Source organism: Euprymna scolopes, chromosome 3, assembly GCF_053919585.1.
Source record: "Euprymna scolopes isolate OS-2025 chromosome 3, ASM5391958v1, whole genome shotgun sequence".
NCBI lineage: Eukaryota > Metazoa > Mollusca > Cephalopoda > Sepiida > Sepiolidae > Euprymna > Euprymna scolopes.
The window spans coordinates 83,427,818-83,453,463 of record NC_136484.1 but is presented as its reverse complement, the minus strand read 5'-3'; the positions used below and the strand labels follow the sequence as shown (position 1 = coordinate 83,453,463).

General features: G+C 28.1%; 1 protein-coding gene across 2 annotated transcripts in view; it reads right to left on the bottom strand.

The window, feature by feature from the left end:
* Positions 1–23,519, bottom strand: part of LOC145256556 (uncharacterized) — a 29,116-nt gene extending 5,597 nt beyond the window's left edge. For both annotated transcript variants that reach the window (XM_080115583.1, XM_080115584.1), the window contains exons 1-3: positions 23,018–23,519; positions 1,468–1,885; positions 1,126–1,251 (exon numbers count right to left, since the gene is read on the bottom strand). In XM_080115583.1, coding sequence (XP_079971709.1) covers positions 1,126–1,251; positions 1,468–1,885; positions 23,018–23,518 — 1,045 coding nt within the window. In that variant the 5' untranslated portion in view covers position 23,519. The remainder of the gene's footprint in view (positions 1–1,125; positions 1,252–1,467; positions 1,886–23,017) is intronic.
* Positions 23,520–25,646: the final 2,127 nt, after the last annotated feature.

The window sequence follows — 25,646 nt, the reverse complement described above, 5'->3', positions numbered from 1 at the left end:
ACTCTCTGAAGCAGAAGGATTTATCATCATCCATAAGGAATTTTTGCAATAAACCATGCTCAAAGATGATTGTTTTTAGAAACCAACAATGTGATTGCAGCCATCTTCTGCTACAGTTTCTACCAAAAGTGGTTGCAGGTGCAATCGTAAATTTCACATAGCAAGAGACTGAAAGAAACACATTGCTATCAATGTGTCAAAATCAAACACTGAGCATGGGATTGTCCAGGAGAGAAGCCAGTGGATAAGGCATTAGCACCTTCTGGAGACAATCATTTATATTGACATGATGCAGTGTTCAATGTTGACTAACATGGACTGCTTGTAGTTAATAGTGGATGTAGATTAATTATGATCCTGGGAGAAAGCAAGAGGTGCATCTTTGTGTGGGAGTGGTCACCATTTCCAGACAAAAAAAAAAGGATGCTCTTAAAATTGATATTCTTTGTGCAAGTCAAACCACTAGGTTTGATGTGATAAAGGAGTTTGAGAATATATTTGTGGTTTTGAAAGATTGTCTATAATTTTTTCTTTTGTGACAGAGCAATATTTTTTTTCAGTCAGGTAATCTTTTGTGAGTTGAGAACAAAACACACACTTGAGTCAAACAATTTTTGTGTTTTCTTTCTCCCATCTTAAAATGTTCTCATTTTCACCTACGCAGTCTTTTTCTTCTTTTTTCAATGATAAACTCACAAGCAAACGAGACAACACCCAAAAGTGAAAAAACTTGTGTCAAACAAAAAAATATGTCTTTTTATGCTGCCACCTTGGATTCCCAACAGCGCCTAAATTTGTATATTTGTATTATTTGGGTTCCAAGGTCGAGTTCTAGTGCTTCTCTACAGCAGACATATGCCAACCATGGGTGTTTATTGCTATGTCTCTCCACACATTTATGACAGTTTTTGATGCAGATACTAAATATCCATAAGATGCAACAAGTGTGGAATGAAATAGTAAAATTTTCTGAAACCCGAGAAGTTGATGACATGAAATACTTATCCAAGTCAACCCAATAAAAATCTACGCAAAACACTGTAAAAGATATAAAACTCCAGTCATTGATGAAAGCTTAGTAAATATTAACATACAAAAAGAAGATGAGAATGGATACGAGCCTACCTGCAAGAAGCAAGTAATTCTGAAGACTTTTAGGCAGTCCAAGGTTGGAAACTGCAGCGAGTAGCTTCCGACCAAGAATTTTTCGAATCTTCCACCGACAAATAGACAGCAAAGGCATCATCTGGTCTGAGGTAAAAAGAAAACTAAGCAACTTTTGGTTGAAACTTTTCATCAGATAACAACAATAACATATAAAGAAATCATTGCAGGAAATTCATTAAATATTTAACTCAGATATCATATAGAAATGCGTTACATTTATATTTTGTTGATAAAAATTCATTTAAATATGACATCCTATAGGTTTATAATTAAAATTGAAAGAATAAAAAAGCTGCCAACCTGCTAGGGAGAAAACTTTTATAGGTGTCGGTAGATCTTCACCAATGTCCCAGGTATCTTCAGCAACCACTAAAAAGCGTCCATCATATGAAAGACTGACAACAAATGGATTGTGCAATCCTTGATCAGCACCAACAACTTCACCATCCAACTGAAGGTCAGGGGTTAAACGGAAAATGCAATTACCCTGACCATTTGCAGCATAAATACAACCACGGTAGGGATCAGGACAAATACCACTCGGGCTAAAACCACACTTGGTAAAGAGAGAAAGGACTTCCCCATCAAGCTTACAGAGCACAAGGCCACAGAGATTTTCATCACTCACAATTATCACATCAGGACTAATTGCACTAATATACCAAACAAGACCCACAGGTTTTTCTTTATCTTCCATCTTGTAGTTAACAAATGAAACCTAATTTTTTTGGAAGAAAAGATTTCATTTAAGAGTGAGGATTGACGAATGAACTTAGAATTCAAAGTGTAACATACCCACAAATACAATAACACTTATATGAACAAAAGTGTAACATAAAAACATTTATATGAACAAAAGTGTAACATAAAAACACTTATATGAACAAAAGAAACATAACTACAAATACAATAACACTTATATGAACTAAAGTGTAACATAAAAACTTTTATGAACAAAAGTGTAACATAAAAACACTTATATGAACAAAAGTGTAACATAAAAACACTTATATGAACAAAAGTGTAACATAAAAACACTTATATGAACAAAACTAACATAACTACAAATACAATAACACTTATATGAACTAAAGTGTAACATAAAAAACATTTATATGAACAAAAGTGTAACATAAAAACACTTATATGAACAAAAGTAACATAACCACAAATACAATAACACTTATATGAACAAAAGTGTAACATAAAAACACTTATATGAACAAAAGTGTAACATAAAAACACTTATATGAACAAAAGTGTAACACAAAAACACTTATATGAACGAAGTGTAACATAAAAAAATTTATATGAACAAAAGTGTAACATAAAAACACTTATATGAACAAAGGTGTAACATAAAAATCTTATATGACCAAAAGTAACATAACTACTGAAGTGAATAGTATCAGTAAGTAAAGAATTGCCTTTTAGAAAGGTTTTATTAACTGTAAAATACACGTACGCTCTTGAAAGGATCGAGCGGGAAAATGAAACAGAGGGCGCTTTTATTATGAATGTCAATCCCAAGGGGGATAACTCTTAACAACAAATTAAATCATAACATTTTCCCCGTCCTAAAGTATTCAAGTAAGGGGTAATTAATTATAGACAAATTTTTTTTTTTTTTACAATCACATAAGAATCATTTTATTTACAAATAACATATGAACCCAAACTGCAGTTTTTTCAGTATTTAGTCACAAAATCCTTATATTTACTAGGGAATTGTCGAACTCGGGACGACCTCCGCACAGATTGGCAGGAATGCTGATTTTCAGTATTATTTTTTAGTGAAATCTGATTTTCTTCAAGATCAGACGATTGATTTTTGTCTTCCTCATGACCAATGTTTTCATTAGTAGAAGGTTCAAATAAAGTCTCTGAAGTATTAGGATTATTATTAGAGTTTTCTTCATTTGATGAGTTTGGAGCTAAGTCTCGAACGTTGACAGTGGTTTCAGTACCAGAAGGTAGTTGAACATAAGCGTAGTGGGGGTTGACATCTATTAGGGTGGCAGGCGTTACAGGAGGGTCATGTTTACTTGTTTTAGTGTGGTTTCTAATATATATTGGGCCTGGTTTAACCCAAGAAGGAATTGAAAAAAAAATTTGTGTATAATTAATTACCCCTTACTTGAATACTTTAGGACGGGGAAAATGTTATGATTTAATTGGTTGTTACAAGTTATCCCCCTTGGGATTGACATTCATAATAAAAGCGCCCTCTGTTTCATTTTCCCGCTCGATCCTTTCAAGAGCGTACGTGTATTTTACAGTTAATAAAATTGAAGTGAATAGTATCAGTAAGTAAAGAATTGCCTTTTAGAAAGGTTTTATTAACTGTAAAATACACGTACGCTCTTGAAAGGATCGAGCGGGAAAATGAAACAGAGGGCGCTTTTATTATGAATGTCAATCCCAAGGGGGATAACTCTCAACAACAAATTAAATCATAACAACTAAAAATACAATAACACTTATATGAACAAAAGTGTAACATAAACACACTTACCACTTATACGAACGAAGTGTAACATGAAAACACTTATATGAACAAAAGTGTAACATAAAACACTTATGTGAAGAAAAGTGTAACATAAAAACACTTATATGAAACAAAAGTGGAACATAAAAAAACTTATATGAACAAAATTGTAACATAAAAACACTTAAGACTTATATGAACGAAGTGTAACATAAAAACACTTATATGAACAAAAGTGGAACATAAAAACACTTATATGAACAAACGTGTCACATAACAATACTTATATGGACAAAAGTGTAGCATAAAAACACTTATATGAACAAAAGTGTAACATAAAAACATTTATATGAACAAAAGTGTAACATAAAAACACTTATATGAACAAAAGTGTAACATAAAAACACTTATATGAACAAAAGTTTAACATAACAATACTTATATGAACAAAATTGTAACATAAAAACACTTATATGAACAAAAGTGTAACATAACAATACTTATATGAACAAAAGTGTAACATAAAAACACTTATATGATAAAAAGTGTAACATAAAAACACTTATATGAACAAAAGTGCAACAAAAAACACTTATATGAATAAAAGTGTAACATGAAAACACTTATATGAACAATAGTGGAACATAAAAACACTTATATGAACAAAAGTGTAACATAAAAACACTTATATGAATAAAAGTGTAACAAAAGGACACTTATATGAACAAAAGTGTAACATAAAAACACTTATATGATCAAAAGTGTAATATAAAAACACTTATATGAACTAAAGTGGAACATAAAAACACTTATATGAACAAAAGTGTAACATAAAAACACTTATATGAACAAAAGTGTAACATAAAAACACTTATATGAACATAACTAACATAACTACAAATACAATAACACTTATATGAACAAAAGTGTAGCATAAAAACACTTATATGAACAAAAGTGTAGCATAAAAACACTTATATGAACAAAAGTGTAACATAAAAACACTTATATGAACAAAAGTGTAACATAAAAACACTTATATGAACAAAAGTGGAACATAAAAACACTTATATGAACAAAAGTTTAACATAAAAACATTTATATGAACAAAAGTGTAACATAAAAACATTTATATGAACAAAAGTGTAACATAAAAACATTTATATGAACAAAAGTGTAACATAAAAACACTTATATGAACAAAAGTGTAACATAAAAACACTTATATGAACAAAAGTTGAACATAAAAACACTTATATGAAAAAAAGTGTAACATAAAAACACTTATATGAACAAAAGTGTAACATAAAAACACTTATATGAACAAAAGTCTAACATACAAACACTTATATGAACAAAAGTGTAACATAAAAACACTTATATGAACAAAAGTGTAACATAAAAACACATATATGAACAAAAGTGTAACATAAAAACACTTATATGAACAAAAGTGTAGCATAAAAACACTTATATGAACAAAAGTGTAACATAAAAACACTTATATGAACTAAAGTGTAACATAAAAACACTTATATGAACAAAGATGTAACATAAAAACACTTATATGAACAAAAGTGGAACATAAAAACATTTATATGAACAAAAATGTAACATAAAAACACTTATATGAACAAAAATGTAACATAAAAACACTTATATGAACAAAAGTGGAACATAAAAACATTTATATGAACAAAAGTGTAACATAAGAACACTTATATGAACAAAAGTGTAACATAAAAACACTTATATGAACAAAAGTGTAACATAAAAACACTTATATGAACAAAAGTGTAACATAAAAACACTTATATGAACAAAAGTGTAACATAAAAACACTTATATGAACAAAAGTGTAACATTAAAACACTTCTATGAACAAAAGTGTAACATAAAGACACTTATATGACCAAAAGTGTAACATAACACTTATATGAACAAAAGTGGAACATAAAACACTTATATGAACAAAAGTGGAACATAAAAACACTTATATGAACAAACGTGTAACATAAAAACACTTATATGAACAAAAGTGTAGCATAAAACACTTATATGAACAAAAGTGTAACATAAAAACACTTATATGGACAAAAGTGGAACCTAAAAACACTTATATGAACAAAAGTGGAACATAAAAACACTTATATGAACAAAAGTGTAACATAAAAACACTTATATGAACAAAAGTTTAACATAAAAACAATTATATGAACAAAAGTGTAACATAAAGACGCTTATATCAACAAAAGTGTAACATAAAAACATTTATATGAAAAAAAGTGTAGCATAAAAACACTTATATGAACAAAAGTGTAACATAAAAACACTTATGAACAAAAGTGTAACAGACCAACACTTATATGAACAAAAGTGTAACATAAAAACACTTATATGAACAAAAGTGTAGCATAAAAACACTTATAGGATCAAAAGTGTAGCATAAAAACACTTATATGAACAAAAGTGTAACATAAAAACACTTATATGAACAAAAGTGTAACATAAAAACACTTATATGAACAAAAGTGTAACATAAAGAACCTTAGATGAACAAAAGTGGAACATAAAGACACTTATATCAACAAAGGTGTAACATAAAAACATTTATATGAAAAAAAATGTGGCATAAAAACACTAATATGAACAAAGGTGTAACATAAAAACACTTATATGAACAAAAGTGGCACATAAAAACACTTATATGAACCAAATTGTAACATAAAAACACTTATATGAACAAAAGTGTAACATAAAAACACTTATATGAACAAAAGTGTAACATAAAAACACTTATATGATCAAAAGTGTAACATGAAAACACTTATATGAACAAAAGTGGAACATAAAAACATTTATATGAACAAAAGTGTAACATAAAAACACTTATATGAACAAAAGTGTAACATAACAATACTTCTATGAACAAAAGTGTAACATAAAAACACTTATATGAACAAAAGTGTAACATAAAAACACTTATATGAACCAAAGTGGAACATAAATACATTTATATGAACAAAAGTGTTACATAAAAACACTTATACGAACAAAAGTGTAACATAAAAACACTTATATGAACAAAAGTGTAACATAAAAACACTTATATGAACAAAAGTGTAACATAAAAACACTTATATGAACAAAAGTGTAGCATAAAAACACTTATATGAACAAAAGTGTAACATAAAAACACTTATATGAACAAAAGTGTAACATAAAAATATTTATATGAACAAAAGTGTAACATAACAACACTTATATGACAAAAGTGTAACATAACAATACTTATATGAACTAAAGTGTAACATAAAATTACTTATATGAACAAAAGTGTAACATAAAAACACTTATATGAACAAAAGTGGAACATAAAAACATTTATATGAACAAAAGTGTAACATAAAAACACTTATATGAACAAAAGTGTAACATAAAAAAACTTATATGAACAAAAGTGTAACATAAAAACACTTATATGAACAAAGGTGTAACATAAAAACACTTATATGAACAAAAGTGTAGCATAAAATCACTTATATGAACAAAAGTGTAACATAAAAACACTTATATGAAAAAAGTTTAGCATAAAAACACTTATATGAACAAAAGTGTAACATAAAAACACTTATATGAACAAAAGTGTAACATAAAAACACTTATATGAACAAAAGTGTAACATAAAAAAACTTATATGAACAAAAGTGTAACATAAAAACACTTATATGAACAAAGGTGTAACATAAAAACACTTATATGAACAAAAGTGGCACATAAAAACACTTATATGAACAAAAGTGTAACATAAAAACACTTATATGAACAAAAGTGTAGCATAAAAACACTTATATGAACAAAAGTGTAACATAAAAACACTTATATGAACAAAAGTGTAACATAAAAACACTTATATGAACAAAAGTGTAACATAAAAACACTTATATAAACAAAAGTGGAACATAAAAACATTTATATGCACAAAAGTGTAACATAAAAACACTTATATGAACAAAAGTGTAACATAAAAACACTTATATGAACAAAAGTATAACATAAAAACACTTATATGAACAAAGGTGTAACATAAAAACACTTATATGAACAAAAGTGGCACATAAAAACACTTATATGAACCAAATTGTAACATAAAAACACTTATATGAACAAAAGTGTAACATAAAAACACTTATATGAACAAAAGTGTAACATAAAAACACTTATATGATCAAAAGTGTAACATGAAAACACTTATATGAACAAAAGTGGAACATAAAAACATTTATATGAACAAAAGTGTAACATAAAAACACTTATATGAACAAAAGTGTAACATAACAATACTTCTATGAACAAAAGTGTAACATAAAAACACTTATATGAACAAAAGTGTAACATAAAAACACTTATATGAACAAAAGTGGAACATAAATACATTTATATGAACAAAAGTGTAACATAAAAACACTTATATGAACGAAAGTGTAACATAAAAACACATATATGAACAAAAGTGTAACATAAAAACACTTATATGAACAAAAGTGTAACATAAAAACACTTATATGAACACAAGTGTAGCATAAAAACACTTATATGAACAAAAGTGTAACATAAAAACACTTATATGAACAAAAGTGTAACATTAAAACACTTCTATGAACAAAAGTGTAATATAAAAACACTTATATGAACAAAAGTGTAACATAACACTTATATGAACAAAAGTGGAACATAAAACACTAATATGAACAAAAGTGGAACATAAAAACACTTATATGAACAAAAGTGGAACATAAAAACACTTATATGAACAAAAGTGTAACATAAAAACACTTATATGAACAAAAGTGTAACATAAAAACACTTATATGCTCAAAAGTGTAACATAAAAACACTTATATGAACAAAAGTGGAACATAAAAACACTTATATGAACAAAAGTGTAACATAAAAACACTTATATGAACAAAAGTGTAACACCAAAACACTTATATGAACAAAAGTGTAACATAAAAACACTTATATGAACAAAAGTGTAGCATAAAACAGTTATATGAACAAAAGTGTAACATAAAAACACTTATATGGACAAAAGTGGAACATAAAAACACTTATATGAACAAAAGTGGAACATAAAAACACTTATATGAACAAAAGTGTAACATAAAAACAATTATATGAACAAAAGTGTAACATAAAAACACTTATATCAACAAAAGTGTAACATAAAAACATTTATATGAAAAAAAATGTGGCATAAAAACACTTATATGAACAAAAGTGTAACATAAAAACATTTATATGAAAAAAAGTGTAGCATAAAAACACTTATATGAACAAAAGTGTAACATAAAAACACTTATGAACAAAAGTGTAACAGACCAACACTTATATGAACAAAAGTGTAACATAAAAACACTTATATGAACAAAAGTGTAGCATAAAAACACTTATAGGAACAAAAGTGTAGCATAAAAACACTTATATGAACAAAAGTGTAACATAAAAACACTTATATGAACAAAAGTGTAACATAAAAACACTTATATGAACAAAAGTGTAACATAAAGAACCTTAGATGAACAAAAGTGGAACATAAAGACACTTATATCAACAAAGGTGTAACATAAAAACATTTATATGAAAAAAAATGTGGCATAAAAACACTAATATGAACAAAGGTGTAACATAAAAACACTTATATGAACAAAAGTGGCACATAAAAACACTTATATGAACCAAATTGTAACATAAAAACACTTATATGAACAAAAGTGTAACATAAAAACACTTATATGAACAAAAGTGTAACATAAAAACACTTATATGATCAAAAGTGTAACATGAAAACACTTATATGAACAAAAGTGGAACATAAAAACATTTATATGAACAAAAGTGTAACATAAAAACACTTATATGAACAAAAGTGTAACATAACAATACTTCTATGAACAAAAGTGTAACATAAAAACACTTATATGAACAAAAGTGTAACATAAAAACACTTATATGAACCAAAGTGGAACATAAATACATTTATATGAACAAAAGTGTTACATAAAAACACTTATACGAACAAAAGTGTAACATAAAAACACTTATATGAACAAAAGTGTAACATAAAAACACTTATATGAACAAAAGTGTAACATAAAAACACTTATATGAACAAAAGTGTAGCATAAAAACACTTATATGAACAAAAGTGTAACATAAAAACACTTATATGAACAAAAGTGTAACATAAAAATATTTATATGAACAAAAGTGTAACATAACAACACTTATATGACAAAAGTGTAACATAACAATACTTATATGAACTAAAGTGTAACATAAAATTACTTATATGAACAAAAGTGTAACATAAAAACACTTATATGAACAAAAGTGGAACATAAAAACATTTATATGAACAAAAGTGTAACATAAAAACACTTATATGAACAAAAGTGTAACATAAAAAAACTTATATGAACAAAAGTGTAACATAAAAACACTTATATGAACAAAGGTGTAACATAAAAACACTTATATGAACAAAAGTGTAGCATAAAATCACTTATATGAACAAAAGTGTAACATAAAAACACTTATATGAAAAAAGTTTAGCATAAAAACACTTATATGAACAAAAGTGTAACATAAAAACACTTATATGAACAAAAGTGTAACATAAAAACACTTATATGAACAAAAGTGTAACATAAAAAAACTTATATGAACAAAAGTGTAACATAAAAACACTTATATGAACAAAGGTGTAACATAAAAACACTTATATGAACAAAAGTGGCACATAAAAACACTTATATGAACAAAAGTGTAACATAAAAACACTTATATGAACAAAAGTGTAGCATAAAAACACTTATATGAACAAAAGTGTAACATAAAAACACTTATATGAACAAAAGTGTAACATAAAAACACTTATATGAACAAAAGTGTAACATAAAAACACTTATATAAACAAAAGTGGAACATAAAAACATTTATATGCACAAAAGTGTAACATAAAAACACTTATATGAACAAAAGTGTAACATAAAAACACTTATATGAACAAAAGTATAACATAAAAACACTTATATGAACAAAGGTGTAACATAAAAACACTTATATGAACAAAAGTGGCACATAAAAACACTTATATGAACCAAATTGTAACATAAAAACACTTATATGAACAAAAGTGTAACATAAAAACACTTATATGAACAAAAGTGTAACATAAAAACACTTATATGATCAAAAGTGTAACATGAAAACACTTATATGAACAAAAGTGGAACATAAAAACATTTATATGAACAAAAGTGTAACATAAAAACACTTATATGAACAAAAGTGTAACATAACAATACTTCTTTGAACAAAAGTGTAACATAAAAACACTTATATGAACAAAAGTGTAACATAAAAACACTTATATGAACAAAAGTGGAACATAAATACATTTATATGAACAAAAGTGTAACATAAAAACACTTATATGAACGAAAGTGTAACATAAAAACACATATATGAACAAAAGTGTAACATAAAAACACTTATATGAACAAAAGTGTAACATAAAAACACTTATATGAACACAAGTGTAGCATAAAAACACTTATATGAACAAAAGTGTAACATAAAAACACTTATATGAACAAAAGTGTAACATTAAAACACTTCTATGAACAAAAGTGTAATATAAAAACACTTATATGAACAAAAGTGTAACATAACACTTATATGAACAAAAGTGGAACATAAAACACTAACATGAACAAAAGTGGAACATAAAAACACTTATATGAACAAAAGTGGAACATAAAAACACTTATATGAACAAAAGTGTAACATAAAAACACTTATATGAACAAAAGTGTAACATAAAAACACTTATATGCTCAAAAGTGTAACATAAAAACACTTATATGAACAAAAGTGGAACATAAAAACACTTATATGAACAAAAGTGTAACATAAAAACACTTATATGAACAAAAGTGTAACACCAAAACACTTATATGAACAAAAGTGTAACATAAAAACACTTATATGAACAAAAGTGTAGCATAAAACAGTTATATGAACAAAAGTGTAACATAAAAACACTTATATGGACAAAAGTGGAACATAAAAACACTTATATGAACAAAAGTGGAACATAAAAACACTTATATGAACAAAAGTGTAACATAAAAACAATTATATGAACAAAAGTGTAACATAAAAACACTTATATCAACAAAAGTGTAACATAAAAACATTTATATGAAAAAAAATGTGGCATAAAAACACTTATATGAACAAAAGTGTAACATAAAAACATTTATGAACAAAAGTTTAACATAAAAACACTTATATGAACAAAAGTGTAACATAAAAACACTTATATGAACAAAAGTGTAGCATAAAAACACTTATATGAACAAAAGTGTAGCATAAAAACACTTATATGAAAAAAGGTGTAACATAAAAACACTTATATGAACAAAAGTGTAACATAAAAACACTTATATGAACAAAAGTGTAACATAAAGACACTTAGATGAACAAAAGTGTAACATAAAAACACTTATATGATCAAAAGTGTAACATAAAAACACTTATATGAACAAAAGTGGAACATAAAAACACTTATATGAACAAAAGTGTAACATAAAAACACTTATCTGAACAAAAGTGGAACATAAAAACACTTATATGAAAAAAAGTGTAACATAAAAACATTTATATGAACAAAAGTGTAACATAAAAACACTTATATGAACAAAAGTGGAACATAAAATCACTTATATGAACAAAAGTTTAACATAAAGACACTTTTATGAACAAAAGTGGAACATAAAAACACTTATCTGAACAAAAGTGGAACATAAAAACACTTATATGAACAAAAGTGTAACATAAAAACACTTATATGAACAAAAGTGGAACATAAAAACACTTACATGAACAAAAGTGTAACATAAAGACACTTATATGAACAAAAGTGTAACATAAAAACACTTATATGAACAAAAGTGGATCATAAAAACACTTATATGAACAAAAGTGTAACATAAAAACACTTATATGAACAAAAGTGTAACATAAAAACATTTATATGAACAAAAGTGTAACATAAAAACACTTATATGACAAAAGTGTAACATAACAATACTTATATGAAAAAAAGTGTAACATAAAAACACTTATATGAACAAAAGTATAACATAAAAACACTTATATGAACAAAAGTGGAACATAAAAACATTTATATGAACAAAAGTGTAACATAAAAACACTTATATGAACAAAAGTGTAACATAAAAACACTTATATGAACAAAAGTGGAACATAAAAACACTTATATGAACAAAGGTGTAACAGAAAAACACTTATATGAACAAAAGTGGCACATAAAAACACTTATATGAACCAAAGTGTAACATAAAAACACTTATATGAACAAAAGTGTAACATAAATACACTTATATGAACAAAAGTGTAGCATAAAACACTTATATGAACAAAAGTGTAACATAAAAACACTTATATGGACAAAAGTGGAACATAAAAACACTTATATGAACAAAAGTGTAACATAAAAACACTTATATGAACATAACTAACATAACTACAAATACAATAACACTTATATGAACAAAAGTGCAGTATAAAAACACTTTTATGAACAAAAGTGGAACATAAAAACACTTATCTGAACAAAAGTGGAACATAAAAACACTTATATGAACAAAAGTGTAGCATAAAAACACTTATATGAACAAAAGTGTAACATAAAAACACTTATATGAACAAAAGTGTAACATAAAAACACTTATATGAACAAAAGTGTAACATAAAAACACTTATATGAATAAAAGTGTAACATAAAGACACTTATATCAACAAAAGTGTAACATAAAAACATTTATATGAAAAAAAATGTGGCATAAAAAAACTTATATGAACAAAAGTGTAACATAAAACACTTATGAACAAAAGTTTAACATAAAAACACTTATATGAACAAAAGTGTAACATAAAAACACTTATATGAACAAAAGTGTAGCATAAAAACACTTATATGAACAAAAGTGTAGCATAAAAACACTTATATGAACAAAAGTGTAACATAAAAACACTTATATGAACAAAAGTGTAACATAAAAACACTTATATGAACAAAAGTGTAACATAAAGACACTTAGATGAACAAAAGTGTAACATAAAAACACTTATATGATCAAAAGTGTAACATAAAAACACTTATATGAACAAAAGTGGAACATAAAAACACTTATATGAACAAAAGTGTAACATAAAAACACTTATCTGAACAAAAGTGGAACATAAAAACACTTATATGAACAAAAGTGTAACATAAAAACATTTATATGGACAAAAGTGTAACATAAAAACACTTATATGAACAAAAGTGGAACATAAAATCACTTATATGAACAAAAGTGTAACATAAAGACACTTATATGAACAAAAGTGGAACATAAAAACACTTATCTGAACAAAAGTGGAACATAAAAACACTTATATGAACAAAAGTGTAACATAAAAACATGTATATGAACAAAAGTGTAACATAAAAACACTTATATGAACAAAAGTGGAACATAAAAACACTTATATGAACAAAAGTGTAACATAAAGACACTTATATGAACAAAAGTGTAACATAAAAACACTTATATGAACAAAAGTGGATCATAAAAACACTTATATGAACAAAAGTGTAACATAAAAACACTTATATGAACAAAAGTGTAACATAAAAACATTTATATGAACAAAAGTGTAACATAAAAACACTTATATGACAAAAGTGTAACATAACAATACTTATATGAAAAAAAGTGTAACATAAAAACACTTATATGAACAAAAGTGTAACATAAAAACACTTATATGAACAAAAGTGGAACATAAAAACATTTATATGAACAAAAGTGTAACATAAAAACACTTATATGAACAAAAGTGTAACATAAAAACACTTATATGAACAAAAGTGGCACATAAAAACACTTATATGAACAAAGGTGAAACAGAAAAACACTTATATGAACAAAAGTGGCACATAAAAACACTTATATGAACCAAAGTGTAACATAAAAACACTTATATGAACAAAAGTGTAACATAAAAACACTTATATGAACAAAAGTGTAACAGAAAAACACTTATATGATCAAAAGTGTAACATGAAAACACTTATATGAACAAAAGTGGAACATAAAAACACTTATATGAACAAAAGTGTAACATAAATACACTTATATGAACAAAAGTGTAGCATAAAACACTTATATGAACAAAAGTGTAACATAAAAACACTTATATGGACAAAAGTGGAACATAAAAACACTTATATGAACAAAAGTGTAACATAAAAACACTTATATGAATAAAAGTGTAACATAAAAACACTTGTATGAACAAAAGTGTAACATAATAACACTTATATGAACAAAAGTGTAGCATAAAAACACTTATATGAACAAAAGTGTAACATAAAAACACTTATATGAACACAAGTGTAACATAAAAACAATTATATGAACATAACTAACATAACTACAAATACAATAACACTTATATGAACAAAAGTGCAGTATAAAAACACTTTTATGAACAAAAGTGGAACATAAAAACACTTATCTGAACAAAAGTGGAACATAAAAACACTTATATGAACAAAAGTGTAGCATAAAAACACTTATATGAACAAAAGTGTAACATAAAAACACTTATATGAACAAAAGTGGAACATAAAAACACTTATATGAACAAAAGTGGAACATAAAAACACTTATATGAACAAAAGTGTAACATAAAAACACTTATATGAACAAAAGTGTAACATAAAAACACTTATATGCTCAAAAGTGTAACATAAAAACACTTATATGAACAAAAGTGGAACATAAAAACACTTATATGAACAAAAGTGTAACATAAAAACACTTATATGAACAAAAGTGTAACATAAAAACACTTATATGAACAAAAGTGTAACATAAAAACACTTATATGAACAAAAGTTTAACATAAAAACATTTATATGAACAAAGTGTAACATAAAAACACTTATATGAACAAAAGTGTAAGATAAAAACATTTATATGAACAAAAGTGTAACATAAAAACACTTATATGAACAAAAGTGGAACATAAAAACACTTATATGCACAAAACTGTAACATAAAAACACTTATATGAACAAAAGTGTAACATAAAAACACTTATATGAACAAAAGTGGAACATAAAAACACTTATATGAAAAAAAGTGTAACATAATAACACTTATATGAACATAAGTGTAGCATAAAAACACTTATATGAACAAAAGTGTAACATAAAAACACTTATATGAACAAAAGTGTAACATAAAAACACTTATATGAACAAAACTAACATAACTACAAATACAATAACACTTGTATGAACAAAAGTGTAACATAAAAACACTTATATGAACAAAAGTGTAACATAAAAACACTTATATGAACAAAAGTGTAACATAAAAACACTTATATGAACAAAAGTGTAACATAAAAACACTTATATAAACAAAAGTGTAACATAAAGACACTTATATCAAAAAAAGTGTAACATAAAGACACTTATATGAACAAAAGTGGAACATAAAGACACTTATATGAACAAAAGTGTAACATAAAAACACTTATATGAACAAAAGTGGAACATAAAAACACTTATATGAACAAAAGTGTAACATAATAACACTTATATGAACATAAGTGTAGAATAAAAACACTTATATGGAGAAAAGTGTAACATAAAAACACTTATATGAACAAAACTAACATAACTACACATACAATAACACTTGTATGAACAAAAGTGTAACATAAAAACACTTATATGAACAAAAGTGTAAAATAAAAACACTTATATAAACAAAAGTGTAACATAAAAACACTTATATGAACAAAAGTGTAAGATTAAAACACTTATATGAACAAAAGTGTAACATAAAGACACTTATATGAACAAATGTGTAACATAACACGTATATGAACAAAAGTGGAACATAAAAACACTTATATGAACAAAAGTGTAACATAAAAACACTTATATGAACAAAAGTGTAACATAAAAACACTTATATGAACAAAAGTGTAACTTAAAAACACTTATATGAACAAAAGTGTAACATAAAAACACTTATATGAACAAAAGTGTAACACAAAAACACTTATATGAACAAAAGTGGAACATAAAAACACTTATATGGACAAAAGTGGAACATAAAAACACTTATATGAACAAAAGTGTAACATAAAAACACTTATATGAATAAAAGTGTAACATAAAAACACTTGTATGAACAAAAGTGTAACATAATAACACTTATATGAACAAAAGTGTAGCATAAAAACACTTATATGAACAAAAGTGTAACATAAAAACACTTATATGAACAAAAGTGTAACATAAAAACACTTATATGAACATAACTAACATAACTACAAATACAATAACACTTATATGAACAAAAGTGCAGTATAAAAACACTTTTATGAACAAAAGTGGAACATAAAAACACTTATCTGAACAAAAGTGGAACATAAAAACACTTATATGAACAAAAGTGTAACATAAAAACACTTATATGAACAAAAGTGGAACATAAAAACACTTATATGAACAAAAGTGGAACATAAAAACACTTATATGAACAAAAGTGGAACATAAAAACACTTATATGAACAAAAGTGTAACATAAAAACACTTATATGAACAAAAGTGTAACATAAAAACACTTATATGAACAAAAGTGTAACATAAAAACACTTATATGAACAAAAGTGTAACATAAAAACACTTATATGAACAAAAGTTTAACATAAAAACATTTATATGAACAAAGTGTAACATAAAAACACTTATATGAACAAAAGTGTAAGATAAAATAACATAAAAACACTTATATGAACAAAAGTGTAACATAAAAACACTTATATGAACAAAAGTGTAACATAAAGACACTTATATGAACAAAAGTGGAACATAAAGACACTTATATGAACAAAAGTGGAACATAAAGACACTTATATGAACAAAAGTGTAACATAAAAACACTTATATGAACAAAAGTGGAACATAAAAACACTTATATGAAAAAAAGTGTAACATAATAACACTTATATGAACATAAGTGTAGCATAAAAACACTTATATGAACAAAAGTGTAACATAAAAACACTTATATGAACAAAAGTGGAACATAAAAACATTTATATGAACAAAAGTGTAACATAAAAACACTTATATGAACAAAAGTGTAACATAATAACACTTATATGAACAAAACTAACATAACTACAAATACAATAACACTTGTATGAACAAAAGTGTAACATAAAAACACTTATATGAACAAAAGTGTAACATAAAAACACTTATATGAACAAAAGTGTAACATAAAAACACTTATATGAACAAAAGTGTAACATAAAAACACTTATATAAACAAAAGTGTAACATAAAGACACTTATATCAACAAAAGTGTAACATAAAGACACTTATATGAACAAAAGTGGAACATAAAGACACTTATATGAAAAAAGTGTAACATAAAAACACTTATATGAACAAAAGTGGAACATAAAAACACTTATATGAACAAAAGTGTAACATAATAACACTTATATGAACATAAGTGTAGCATAAAAACACTTATATGGAGAAAAGTGTAACATTAAAACACTTATATGAACAAAACTAACATAACTACAAATACAATAACACTTGTATGAACAAAAGTGTAACATAAAAACACTTATATGAACAAAAGTGTAACATAAAAACACTTATATGAACAAAAGTGTAACATAAAAACACTTATATGAACAAAAGTGTAACATAAAGACACTTATATGAACAAAAGTGTAACATAAAGACACTTATATGAACAAAAGTGTAACATAAAAACACTTATATGAACAAAAGTGTAACATAAAAACATTTATATGAACAAAAGTGTAACATAAAAACATTTATATGAACAAAAGTGTAACATAAAAACACTTATATGAACAAAAGTGTAACATTAAAACACTTATATGAACAAAAGTGGAACATAAAAACACTTATATGAACAAAAGTGTAATATAAAGACACTTATATGAACAAAAGTGTAACATAAAGACACTTATATGAACAAAAGTGTAATATAACACTTATATGAACAAAAGTGGAACATAAAAACACTTATATGAACAAAAGTGTAACATAAAAACACTTATATGAACAAAAGTGTAACATAAAGACACTTATATGAACAAAAGTGTAACATAAAGACACTTATATGAACAAAAGTGTAACATAAAAACACTTATATGAACAAAAGTGTAACATAAAAACATTTATATGAACAAAAGTGTAACATAAAAACACTTATATGAACAAAAGTGTAACATAAAAACATTTATGTGAACAAAAGTGTAACATAAAAACACTTGTATGAACAAAAGTGTAACATAAAAACACTTATATGAACAAAAGTGGAATATAAAAACACTTATATGAACAAAAGTGTAACATAAAAACACTTATATGAACAAAAGTGTAACATTAAAACACTTATATGAACAAAGGTGTAACATAAAGACACTTATATGAACAAAAGTGTAACATAACACTTATATGAACAAAAGTGGAACATAAAAACACTTATATGAACAAAAGTGTAACATAAAAACACTTATATGAACAAAAGTGTAACATAAAAACACTTATATGAACAAAAGTGTAACTTAAAAACACTTATATGAACAAAAGTGTAGCATAAAAACACTTATATGAACAAAAGTGTAACATAAAAACACTTATATGAATAAAAGTGTAACATAAAAACACTTAACACCTATATGAACGAAGTGTAACATAAAGACACTTATATGAACAAAAGTGGAACATAAAAACACTTATATGAGCGGTGGTATTGCTGGACTGGGGCGGTTCCATTTTTTCCGTTTGGTTTTTGCGGAATATTTTGAAATCTCACTGGTTTTACGGGGGCGTAAAAAATGTTTTTTTTTCTTCTTGAGAATACTGCTAAAATTATAAGTTTTTACTCTTATTATTTGCTATGGTGGTGTAAAATTCCACTTTTATTAATGTCTTACCTCATTATTTTACTTAAGGTTGATGATAAAAATTTTGTCAATTGCCCTAAAAAGTTAGAATGGTCTTTTCCTGAGTTTGTATTACAATCAACAGAGGTACGAAAAAGTGAAAAATTAAAAAAATGTAATAATGTTATCGAAGATAAATTACACTTCTACTTATCCGGAAAAGTAGTCAGTGGTTTTTTCGAAAATCATACAGTGTTTATCGATAGCTGCAAACAAGAAAAATAATGGAACGATGACCCCCTACATATGTGAAGTTTGGAAAATGAGTTAAAACTAAAAAATTACACAAAATACTGTTAGAAACCCATACAATGTATGTTACGTCACCAGTAAGATTTTCTCATGTATATGTAACTTTGATAAATTAATAAAAATAAATAAAAATTAAAACAAAAAGACGACCTACTGTCCCGTAACAAAATATATTTCGGGATCAGTAGAGGACAGTTTTATTTTTTTTTCATTGCTCTTTCTCTTGTGCCCTTTGTTGTAAGGTAATTTAAAGAAATTTCACCGTGACCAATCACGTGACAGGTCGGTAAAGAGATGTACAGTAAGTCAGGGAGCAAATAAGTATACTTATAACGAGAAAGTCATTAAACTTATTTTTATATCATTTTGTTTATGATGATATACTAGTTAAGTCTGTAATCTACGATAATCGTTGGAAAAATTTTTAAAAAAAGTGACCCCTCCCCCCAAAAAAACGCATTTTTAGGGGGGCACTCTCGTACAGGTCAGCCAAAAATAAATCACGAAAAAAATTAATTTTTATTATTTTTTCAACATTTTTTATTATTTATTTGTACAACAACGGAGGCCGCCATATTGTTTTGAAATTTTGGCTTACCAAATTGGCCTTTTTGAGGCCAAATTTTGCCTTTTTTACGCTCTTGCATGGCCCATGGTGTCACGTCAAATTTGGCCTCAAAAAGGCCAATCTGGCAATCCGTACAAAGGCCAAATTTTCAAAAAGTTGGCGGCCTCGATTGTTGTAAATTTAGTCTAATAAAAAATGTTGAAAAAAATAATAAAAACTAAATTTTTTCGGTTTTTATTTCAGCCTTAGGGTCTAATAATGTGTTTTATATAAAATAATTTTGGTACTCATGCACTTTCTCTCTCCTCTGATCTTGAGCACGTAGTACAATGGGGTAAGGAGTGGCTGGTTACTTTTAATACATCTAAAACCAAGCTTCTCTCTTTACATCATCAACATTCTGATCCACATCTGGCATCAATTGAAATGAATGGCTCTCGTCTTCAGGAGGCCTCAAGTTTTGACAAGCTTCTGGGCTTGACCATTACTCCTGATCTTAAATGGAACACGTACATCAAATCTGTTGCCAAGGCCGCTGGAAAAATGGTGGGATCTTTCTATCGATCCGGTGGATATCTCACTGCTGATGCTATTCTCTATCTATATAAGAGCCAGGTAGGTCCAAGGATGGAATACTGTTGCCACATCTGGGCAGGAGCTGCTAGAAAGGACTTGTCCTGCCTTGATAGAGTTCAAAATAGACTTCATAGCCTCGTAGGAGATGTCCTTTTCTCTTCCTTGCAACCTCTATCTCACAGAAGAGATGTTGCGAGTTTGTCTCTAATGTATCGTTATTTTCATGGAAAGTGTCCGACTGAGCTTCAATCTATGGTCCCCCCTCGCCAAACTTTCACAAGAAACACTCGTCTAGCTGTAAACACTATCAATAATTCCCCCCACTCTTTATCTGTGCCTAAGCCTAAACGTAGATTCCATGAACAAAGCTTCTTTCTTAGAACTGCACGCCTGTTCCGTTTTCCTGCTGACTACAATATGGTTGTGTTCAAGTCTAACATAAATAAGTTCTATATAAGTTATCAAATTTACCAAATTTTCATTACTAATGATTACTATATTGTCCAATTTCTACTGTACACTCTTTAACCCTTATCCTTGAGTGGCCTCTTGGCCTTGATAATGTGGTGATGCCTATGTAAAAAACAAAACAAAAAACCCCCCCAAAAACTTATTGATCCGTGCTGAAATAATAACGTTATTATTTAAAAAAAACAAAAAACATTCTTAACATGAGGAGTGTTTTGTACCTATTCTGTACTTTAACCTTACAACTGAATAAAAAATATAATAAAACTTTAATTAAACGTGGAAATACGATTTAAAAAAATAGCGCGGATCATGCATTAGCACCATAATTTTTATAAATTTTTGTCTGTCAAATAATTTATGCCGTTGAAATACACATTTACCAATTTTCGAATAAGAAAATCTTAGTTAAATTTGCCCCCACCTAGGAAAAAAAATTGAGGTTTAATTTTACAGTAAATGTTATTCTCGAAAATAAATAATGAAAGATGAAGTTTTAAAATGATTAAATGTGCTTGCTTTTATAATATAATATTATTTTTGAACAATAAAAATAAAATTTTGGTTTAATTTTACAGTAGAAAAAACTTTTGTGTACGTTAATCGCGATACCGGTGCCGACCCAATGAGTCCCTTTTACTGATTACATGGTTCGAGGATATTTGTACAACTAAACGGCAAATATGCCTGTTTGCAAAAGTGAGAAATTATCAATAAAATGGTTCAGTTACTTTTCTTTTTAATAGTCTTTAAAAGTGTTGATAAGCCAACGTATGTAAATAAATAAATTTAAAATGTTATTCGCGCATGCGCTAGCTTTTGTAAGGGAGCAGCTATTAAATAAATATGCTGCCGCCATGGAACTCAACGCCGAAGGAGTACCAAAAATTGTACCGTCGATAAATAATCGGGGGGGGGGTAAGCATGGCTCAAAACATATATTATAGGTAGAGGATGCCATTTTTTAATGGTTATAAACGAGTGGTTAATTTGAGTCACGTGAGACAAATGTTAGCGGCAAAAAAATATGCGCGCTTACGCGTACAAAATGACTACCAGTGATAACAAATAACTACATTGCTTAATGTCCGGAAAACTACTTGTTTGTGCCAAATTTAAATGCAATATTCGTTTTTAGCATACCCAAAACCTCTTAAAGCTGTCATTTTAAAGATGATTGTTAAGGTGGAAAAAAAGTAAAAATCTACCCGGATTTCAGCAAACTTTTAGCGAATCATCCACCATGGAAACCGATCTATAAAAGCATCGAAATACCTACACTTCATTTACTTTTTGACATTTTTTAATAAGTAAAATTATTTTGCTTTACCTTCGCTCGACTATTAGCCGTTGTTGTAGCTACATGTCCCTGTCGAGCGAGAACCAAACCCCTGTCAATACCAAGATCACAAAGTGACCAATATGTATTTTCCGCGGTATCTATTTCGTCTCTGATCATTCCAAATTGGTCACCGCTGCTTCCATCCAAAATAAGAACCCTGCCCGAAAGGTCAGACCGTGATGTGGGTACTGCTAACATTCCTGGATTGTTGAAACCAACATCGTCAGCTGCATCCCGAAGATTATCAGAACGATCTGTCTGCAGACAGCAAATCCCACCTAAATAACAATTAGATAACTTCAGACGTCCAACACACGAGCCAGTCAAAGTGTATTTAGAGACACAACTTTCTTCTTCAGCGACGCATAAGTGATTGTCTGGTGTCATGGTCATATCAGAGATACTATACTCACAGGTGAACTGAGTAACGAATCTACTCATTTTGCCTATATTGATTTTCGTAGTGAAAAGAGAGTTTGGGTGTTTCATAAAAAATTCCCTTCCTTAAAAAAAAAAATAGAGGAGGGACTAAGGGGAGATAATTCATGATTTTTTAACATGAATTCCCGCAAAATATATGTTTACGGAGATATTTTAGACAATGAGAGAAAGTAATCATTAAACAATACATTTTACTTCTATGTTGCAATTTATTATTTGCTATTTTTAATTATTCATTAGCAGCCAAGAAGTGGAAAAATATATGCAACAAATAACTTTTACTGAGTGCTTTAAAATTTTATTTTCGGAAATTTTAAAGCACTCAGTAAAAGTTATTTGTTGCATATATTTTTCCACTTCTTGGCTGTTAATGAATAATTAAAAATAGTAAATAATAAACTGCAACATTGAAACAAGAAAAAGGGGGAGGGTAAAAAAGTAGACAACAAATATCTTCTACCAAACGCAAATAAATTTCCGGGTTTGTATTACTGTACACATAGATTCGAAAAAGTTGTCAAAAAACAAATATATAACAAATAAATGTTATCAAAGGCAAGATAAATTACTTTTCTACCAAACTGGATATAATTTTCGTGTTTTTATTCAATTTAACATGTTTATTCAGCTCGAAAAGCATACAGTGTTTACCGATGTATTGGAAAATTCAAAATGGCGGCCAACTCTCTCTTTAACACGGTAAGTTCGGGAAAAAGTGTTATAAATAATAAACTAGACAAAATACTATTAAAAAACCACCGAATATATGTCAAGTTATGTCACGGTAACATATATTGAGCGAATTTCTAACAGTATTTTGTCGAGTTTATTATTTATTACACCTTTTTCCGAACTTACCGTGTTAAAGAGAGAATTGGCCGCCATTTTGAATTTTCCAATACATCGGTAAACACTGTATGCTTTTCGAGCTGAATAAACATGTTAAATTGAATAAAAACACGAAAATTATATCCAGTTTGGTAGAAAAGTAATTTATCTTGCCTTTGATAACATTTATTTGTTATATATTTGTTTTTTGACAACTTTTTCGAATCTATGTGTGTAGTACTTACCAGCACAACAAACGCCCTCGTGTTTGTGCCTTGTATAGGCATGCGCGACAACAAAACTTGGGTTTTTATAAGCGGAAGTCTCGAGGTTGTCAGGAATCTACAGGCGCATGCGCAAGAGAAGGGATTGAGATAGTGGTATAAAGGCAGTTCGAGTGAGAAGGTTGTTGTTGTTGTTGTTGTCATTGGACGTTACAGTGACGTGTGCGTTAGCAGGTGATAAGGAGGCGGTTTATTTTTGTGTGTCAAGTTGCGCACCTCGGTGAAAGTCATATAAATCGTTCACCTCGGTGAAGGTGAAGGTCATAAGCTATTTCGGCGATTTCATTTTGTCTCTTTTCCTGGACAACTATGGCTGGGGCAAAGTTTGATTTAAAACTGATACCCGAATTCGACGGATCCACTTCTGTTGTCGACTGGGTCGAAAGGGTTGAGCTAACCTGCAACCTCTGTGAAGTAAAGGGGGTGCATACCGTGATTCCCCTGAGATTGGCTGGAGGCGCCCTAAGTATATATCAACAACTGAGTGCTGTGGAGAAGGCTGATATTACCTGTATAAAAAATGCTTTATACAAGGCATTTGCCATGGATCCCTGTACGGCCTACGAAACATTTGCCACTAGGAAGCTCATGCCAGGAGAAACCGTGGACGTCTTCTTCGCGGAGCTGAAGAAACTTGCAGTTCTATTTGGCAATGGAGTGTCAGAGCGAACACTGGCGTATGCGTTTGTGGCCGGCCTTCCCACCCATGTTAAGCAACTGTTGAGGGCTTCCACCAGTGTATCTGTAACGCCCATGGAACATTTGTTAGAACGTGCTCGAGCCATTATCAGAGATGAGGAGGACCTAAGGGAACCGGTTGTAATGATGGTGCAGGCAGCCAAGACTAATGCTGAAAAGAGTCCCAGTTTGAGACCCACGACCAATGGGAGATGTTTCTGCTGTGGCCAGCGAGGCCATATCGCAAGAAATTGTATTAACAAGGGGCGGGGGCGCCCGCGCTGTTTCCAATGTGGTAGCTATGGACATTTATCCCAAAATTGTGCGGGAAATGCATCAGGGGGCAGGACGTCAGCGCCGCCCTGTTCCCCGGACAAGATTTAATT